Raw genomic sequence first — 7857 nt, forward strand, 5'->3', positions numbered from 1 at the left:
CGAGATCAAAAAACGACAACAAAAACAGAACCACGCAAGAATACTCACATCTAACAATATATGTACGAGAAAGCAGACCAAGTTTGATGCAATCAATGTCGAATCAATCGTTTCCAGGATTGAGAAATTGAATGGAAAAAAGACGATAATATCAGCTCAAAAGTCGCGTTGATTTCTTCCTTCCGTGATTTTAGGCAAGAAAACAGTTACATGAAATCACGTTCATATGGTAACAGGGACATTATAGGTATATCAAATCATATATTTTTGGCCAAGTTAGCAAATTTGGGTCTATCACAAAAAGTGAAAAATCAAATGGACCCATGTCATTAGAAAATTCCTACAAAGGAGTTATCCCTAATAAATCATTTTCTAAAACACAATGAACCATAACTGAATTCGTAGTGAAAATCTTATCAATTAAGGTGCCTGGTGAAAATAACCGGGTGTTTGCCGTCATCTTAGTACGCAGGCCCTTTCTTTATTTTTATTTTTTTCTCGTCTTTTCGTCTTCAATTTGTGCCTCCTCTCCAGAGGAGAGAAATCCCGCACCCACCTCCTCTCGTCTCTCTATCGCCGGAAAACGCCACTGCCTCCCTTCAAGGTCCCTCGTCACCGTCCCGTCGCCCGCAGACCAGGAGGGGCGATCAAGAGGCCTCGCCACGCAGACATCGACGCCGCCGGTTCTGCCACCTACGCGTACGCCAGGCTCACATCCGTGGCGGCCTCCGACGCCGACCTTAGGTTTTCCGCTGCTAATTTACCTTTGCTATATTTGGGCTTTCAATTTCTTTCCCATTTTGCTTTGGTCCATTAATTACTGAAATTACGAGGTTTTGTTTCCATATGCCAATCAACTTTTTGCGTTAATTACCTGCTTCGTTCCTTTACCAACCTAAGATTTTGCAAATATTTTAATGTTTAAAAAAAGGGTATATTGGTTGGATAGTTGCCTTTGTTTACTATTTCTCAGTAGTCAAAAGCCCTAATAGTTTATTATCAAAAAATAAGAGCCCTAATAGTTAGCTCAAAACTTATCTGTTTCTTCATCAATTGGGATTTGCAGATTATTTGCTGCTGAGTTGATTTTTTGTGGCATCATCTTGATTTCTTCCTCCTCTGTTTGGGTTTTATCAGGTAAACAACAAATGGGTATTTGCCCTAATTGACAAAGTTATATGCTTCATAATTATTGATGCTTAATTTTATGAATATTAATATTATGTTTTTATCGCATTTTGTTTTCGTTTTCGTTTTTGGCTACGCACCTCTTATCTTCTCCTATGCGAAGAAATTTTCAGTTCATGATGAAAGAAGAGGTCATTCTACAGGCTGTCAATGCTTCATCGAATCATCATCGATTCCAAACCAGTCGTCCCATTTTTCATACATTAAAACTTTGGCTTCCTCTCTATTATCTCTTTCATATATTTTCTCGGTTAGTGTCTTCGGACTCCTGTTTCATGGATTCCAACCTTCATTGGCTTAAACTAATGTGCTTATCTTCTTTGCACCTTAAATTTTCATAAATAAATTTGTGCCTCTTAAGTTCTCGTCTGCCTGGTGACATGTTGAATCTCCTTGTTTAGGTGTTATATACATATTTGTGTAGCAGAATACAACGTTTTATAGATGATGGTATTTATTTTTCTGTGGATGATGGCTTATATAAACCTTTATAGTAAATATATAGTTCTAATCTTTTATTATAAGCTAATTTTCAGGTCTCTAGTGTTTTGATCGGCTGCATACTGATGGATTGTAAAGATAGAAATATTTGGTCGATTTTGATTTTCTTTCTTTTCAATAGACAATTAATTATTGAGCTTACTTTCACATTTTAGTTTCAGGTCTATTTTTTTTGGCTCCAACGATTTTTCCTACATTTGTTTCTCAACTCATTACCATTTCATAAGTGCTGAGAGGCTTCATTTAATAACTATTTTTGTGATATTTTGTACTACTCTTTTCCATTCTAAAAAAATTATATGTCCTGTACTTTGGAAAATTAGAATATTTATAGGGTTTAGGCTTAGAAAAAAGAAATAATGGAATATATTTTAGCTGCCTTTCTAGCAAAATGATCGAGGTATTCCATCATGTCGTATGCAGCCATTTTCTATCTCTTTTTTCTTCGGAAATTTACGATTTTATTGAGTATGATTAAATCGACTGGGCAGCGACGCCACGCATGGTGGATCGCGTTATTTCGAAGACTTTTATTTTGACGACAACAGCTGATCTCTATGCACAAATAGTTGTGTGCCGTGCCTGCATTTGAAGTTGTGCACGTATTATATTGAAAATAAGGATTTTATTTCCTATGTGATGCAACTACAATGCTTGAGAGGTAAGGATAAAGCATCAATATATTACTGGAGCAAATATCAGCAACGCTGCTTATAAATTAGTTTATGTAAATTCTTTTGTCCACTTCCAATTCCTGAGAACAAATCGAAAACATGGGCAAAGACACCGCGCCTTGCGCGGTGCACCGACACTAGTATATATATATATATATATCTCACACACTTCACACACTTTCTTCTCCATTTCCGCCTCTTGATTTTTCTGCGTTGTGGTAAGCCCCCTTTGGCCCTTCTTTCTCTCTCTAACATTCATGTGTGTGAGTCGGTGTGTAATATATACATATATACATACATACATATACATACATATATATATATATATATATATATATATATATATATATATATATATATATATATATATATATATATACATATCTTTGGCCCTTCTTTCTCTCTCTCTCTATCTCTCGGACATTCATGTAATGTGTCTCTTAATCGGTGTGTGGTAATATATTTATATAAAAGGTGCTTCCGTTGTTCATTTTGTCTCTGTGTATGCGTGTGTAAAATCTAATCTTGGGGTAAGTGAGTTGAAATGTATGAGTTTTATTAAAGATGTGGGTTGTTGTTTTTGTGGGTTGGTTTTGAATTTTCAGATACTGTAGCTTGTTCTCTCGTTTCTGTTTATGTGCTGACCGTCACCACGAAACCCTCTTTTGTGATATACTCCCCCTGTTATTTTTCTCTTGTTTTAGATATATATTACAAACTTTTTTCTTAAATTCGAGTACTTGTTGTTTCAATTGATCTATACAGGTGATCGAGATGTCACTCCCACTTCCGAAGAATTGGAATTGGCAGGATGACCCGCGTCTGAACATACCTATCCGACGCCAATTCAAATGTGGTAGGAATTGAATTCTCTTAATTATGTAACTATTCTAAATTATGATTTTGTGTGATATGTTTTTTGTTAAATAAAAATGAGAAAGTAGGATGATAATTAAGAATGTGTGCATTCTCTATTGTCTAAAATTGCGTGACCCTGTTTCCTCAAATAACTAATTGAGAATTATTTTGGCCAATTTTATTATATTATTTTATGAACTAGGGCAGTTTCATTATGTTCCTAGTATATATGAAAGTTGGTAGAACTGATAAAAGTATATTATTAAGTCAATCTAGCACTAGAGTTTTGAGAAACTTCAATTATTATATATTTTGGTTGACTGGTTTAATTAGACTTGGGAATGAACCATCAATTTTTAAAGAAATTGATATATATCGAAATTTGAAAATTCATGTCGTCACTGAAAATTATACAAACATTTCTGTTTTACTCTATGAAATTATTGTCGCATTCATTTGTAATGTTATATGTCATTAAATAATTTTGCAATTTACTTGTCATGTAGTCTGTTGTTGGGCGATAGACGTAGCTGATGTCATTACCTACTACTTGAAGTTGCGGTATCCATTTATCCGTTACTATCAATCTCCCAGCTTCGCAGCATCGTCGCAGGAGTTACTTGACATGGTTATTAGAAAATACCCAAAAGTGATTAAATACGACGCAACAGAAGACAATGAGAATAAATGTTATAGGGCAGCGCCCGCACTAGGATTCCGATATGTACTTGAACACGGGGTGACGACAGAAGCTCTCTATCCTTACAGGGCACACAGATTGGAGCGCCGAGTGCCACCTGCGGTATGCATGTAAAATCTAAATATCTAGTTATTTAGAATATAAATATGTCATTTACAATTTTCTCTTACATATTATGTTCTATTTCCTTAATTAAAAAAGTTCCCAAGAATCCGAGTGAGACACATCAAGTATCTGAACAAGGATAAATTGGAAGATCCTACATCGACGGAAATTAAGAGAGCTATTTTTGCACAACCAATTATCGGGAGTATCCAAAGCTTCTTAAGCTTCAAGAAGCTGAAAAAACATGCAAGTCTTTTTTTATTTTTTTTATTTTTTATTATTAAAGTCTTTTAGAATTTGTCAAAAAATTATACTAACTTTGTCAAATTTGATACTATAATTATTATTATTTTTAATTTGTAGGATATGTATCGTGAGCATCTCGAACACCCCGATGACGAGAAGGACAAGTTCCATTCGGTTATTATCATGGGATGGGGGTATGATGAAGGAAACTTGTTCTACTACATCCGCAACACATGGGGCGTGGAATGGGGAAACGAAGGGTATGGCAAAGTTTATGCAAATCTGATCACACCGCTTTGCTACGCTACCGATGCATATGTTGTGCATTGTTAAAGACAATTTCCAGATTTATTCTTTTGTGGTATTTTGTTTATCCAATGCATGTATCTTTAAGCTTTGAGACGATTTAGTTTTTCAGATTTATTTTGTTTATTTCTTGCGAGGCTGTATGACTTATTTCAGATTTATGACTTTTCTAGTTATATATAAAATGATGAGTAGGGTGGTGGTTTCTTCCCTTTTATATAGTGCCTATTATACATTTCTACAAAGAAAACATTAAAGAAGTTCATTAAATTTAGTCAATTTATTAATACGAAAAGTTTATTTACTACAACATAATCATCATAATATAAATTATGTAGTACTTAATAACATGTATGGATTTCATGATTAAGCTCGAAGTTTAACTAATTACAATTGTTATTTTTTGTATTTTTAAGCCAAATAAAATGTGTTTTGTAACATTAGTAACTATGGTCAATTGAATAATTAACAATTTAAATAATAAATAGACCACATCACATTTATCATTCTCTACAAAGAAAAAAATATTAAAGTCGTTCATTTTATAATTTAGTCCTTTTATTAATAAGAAAAGTTTATTTACTAAAAATTAATCATTATAATATAAAGTATCTAGAACTTAATAATACGTATGGATTTCACGATTAAACTGGAAGCTTAACTAATTACAATTGTTATTTTTCCACTTTTGAGACAAATAAAAAATAATAAAACAATACTTTTTTAAAGATAGAATGTAATTCATTTACCATTTTTTAATACGTTAATAGAAAATATAATCAAGATTCAGAGCTAATTCATTTTTGACTTTCTAGCCCAAAAAAAATAATATTTCATTACAAGATAGAATGTAATTTTATTTTCCTTTAGTTTTAAATTATCAATTCAAAATATAATCAAAATTCAATGTTAACTTAATTTTTGTTTCTTTCTCGTACTTTTGGCCTGAATAATTAAAACTTTAATTTATAATAATAATGTCTATGTTAGTATTTTTATCGTTTAGATAACACTAATTTACTTTTTCGATAATTATAATATATGTGTAGTAACTTAAGGCCTCGTTTGGTTGGGGAGATTAGTCATGATTAACTAAATAGTTGGACTTTGGTTGATGTTTGGTATCCCTAATAATTTGCCGGCGACCCGCAAATATAATGTAATCATAGCTTATCTTGCTTTGTCTCGTCTTTTAGGGAGTTTTTTATTTGGACGTCCCAATGTCCGATAAAATAATTCAGTAGATTATTTAATCTTATATTGGCTAATCTTATATTGGCAACCAAACGAGGCCTTAGAACAAGGAGAAAAAAAATACTATAAATATATGAAAATCAGAAAATATTAGGTATTTATTTTTATTTATGATATGGTAAAAATTTAATAATATTTATTGATATTTACTAATGTTTATTAATAATTATTAATAAATTTAAATAAATATTATGGAATTAAATTTTAATTTATTAAATTTTAATTATGAATATATATTTCAATTTATTAAATTGAAATTATGGAATATAGATATAGTGGAGTGACATAAAAGAAAGTTCAAACATTAATGCCCCAAAAACAAAATAAATGGAAAAATAATATTTCACTTGGGGAAAACATATCTTCATTATTCATCTTTTATACGGATTATGCATGGTTAGACTGATATGTCAAAGTGATAAACTAAGTCTACAAATATCCAACAAATTCTATATATACTTGAAGATAAATCAGTTAACAATTAATGAAAATTGGCCAGTATCAATGACTATTTCAAAAATGAGAGAGAGAGAGAGAGAGAGAGAGAGAGAGAGAGAGAGAGAGAGAGAGAGAGAGGGAGGGGAGAATTGTGAATGAAGAATTGTGTTTCACGCCCAAACTTGACTCTAACTGGCGAAGATTAAATTGCAGTAAACTCATAGGAAATTCACATGTCATTGCCTATAAACAAACGTATTTCATATGATACAAGTGAATAAAAAAAATAGATCAAACAATAATGCAATCAAAATTTAATAAATAGACAAATAATAATGCACTTGGGGAAAAAAATTATCTTCATTATTCGTAGTTTACACTGATGATGCATGGTTAGATTGATACGTCAAAGTGCTATATAAAACTAAGTCTACAAGAATCCAACAAATTCTATTTATTCTTCAAGATAAATGAATTAACGACTAACAAAAATTGGCGAGGGACAAAGAAATAAAAAAACCAACAACATCAATAACTATTTAAGCAAAAAAAAAAATTAATAATAAAATTGAGAGTGGGGAATTATAAATGAATAATTGCGTTACCCAAATTAAATTGACTATAATTGACGATTTGCATCCTAATATTTCAAAAATTTCAAAGTTCACCCTCAACTGATATTTCTCGTGAAAAATGGCAACCTACATTAAATTTTTGTGAGATTTAAAGCGAAACTTAAGTATATCTCAATAGTTTCACTATGGAAGACATTTTAACGTTGATTGCATATTATAGTTTTTATTTTGTACTTGTATATTATTATTAATATACCTGCAAGATAAGTAAAAACTTATTAACTACTTATTTTATTTTATTTTAATTTTTTTTTATTAAAATCGAAATTAAAATTTAATATTTTTCATCGTTTTAATTTTCAAAAATAATTCAAAGAAAATATAATATTTCATAAACAAAAATTTCATTGTTATTTATTTATTTATATTTTACAGTACGCATCTACTTACTTTATTTTAATTTTTTTTTCAACTGTTGATTAAAAATATAATAACATTCTAAACGTAAGGTTCTATATTATTTTAAATATATTATTGCATTATTTAAAAAAATTTGGAACAATTCAAAAAGAATTATCTATAAAAAGGTAAAATATTTTTTGAGAACTCTACATACGGATTTCAAACCTTTGAAACTAGAATGGATACTTAGGTTATCAAAATTTTGATGTAAAGATTAGTGGATGTCATTTTTCACCTTTAAACAATTTTGTTTGAAGCCTTATTTTGTTTTTCACATGATTAGGTTTAATTTTTAGAGTTAACTGTAAAAATTTCTCTAAACTTTGGACGTTTTTGCACTTTACCCCTGAACGGAAAAAAGTTGCACGGGCATACCTAAACTTACTAATTTGTAGCACCGGAGCAAAAATTGTCCATTTTTAGCAAAAATAAACCGGAGTCCACAACACGTGAAAAGCACATGATTTGAGCAGGGATAAATTGGCCTTTTCCTCGTACACCTATTTTCTTCCTTTTTTTAATAAATATTAATAAATTTAAAAAACGATAA

The 7857-nt window shown here is 30.8% G+C and overlaps 1 protein-coding gene across 1 annotated transcript; it reads left to right on the forward strand.

The window, feature by feature from the left end:
• Nucleotides 1-485: 485 nt before the first annotated feature.
• LOC148769971 (uncharacterized) lies at nt 486-4777 on the forward strand. The gene is made up of 6 exons (XM_088819669.1): nt 486-744; nt 1067-1137; nt 3129-3219; nt 3728-4023; nt 4123-4272; nt 4390-4777. Exons 3-6 carry the CDS (start codon nt 3138-3140, stop codon nt 4603-4605), a joined length of 744 nt encoding a protein of 247 aa, XP_088675795.1. The 5' UTR covers nt 486-744; nt 1067-1137; nt 3129-3137; the 3' UTR covers nt 4606-4777.
• Nucleotides 4778-7857: the final 3080 nt, after the last annotated feature.

This window comes from Erythranthe guttata, chromosome 6 (genome assembly GCF_056151865.1).
Source record: "Erythranthe guttata isolate IM_541 chromosome 6, IM_541, whole genome shotgun sequence".
Classification (NCBI taxonomy): domain Eukaryota; kingdom Viridiplantae; phylum Streptophyta; class Magnoliopsida; order Lamiales; family Phrymaceae; genus Erythranthe; species Erythranthe guttata.

Excerpts from the sequence above, each read along its gene's own strand:
- LOC148769971 (XM_088819669.1), top strand. The coding sequence starts at position 3,138 with ATGTCACTCCCACTTCCGAAGAATTGGAATTGGCAGGATGACCCGCGT. Across the intron at positions 4,024-4,122 it reads AGCGCCGAGTGCCACCTGCG|TTCCCAAGAATCCGAGTGAG; the intron begins GTATGCATGTAA and ends TAATTAAAAAAG. Across the intron at positions 4,273-4,389 it reads TCAAGAAGCTGAAAAAACAT|GATATGTATCGTGAGCATCT; the intron begins GCAAGTCTTTTT and ends TTTAATTTGTAG.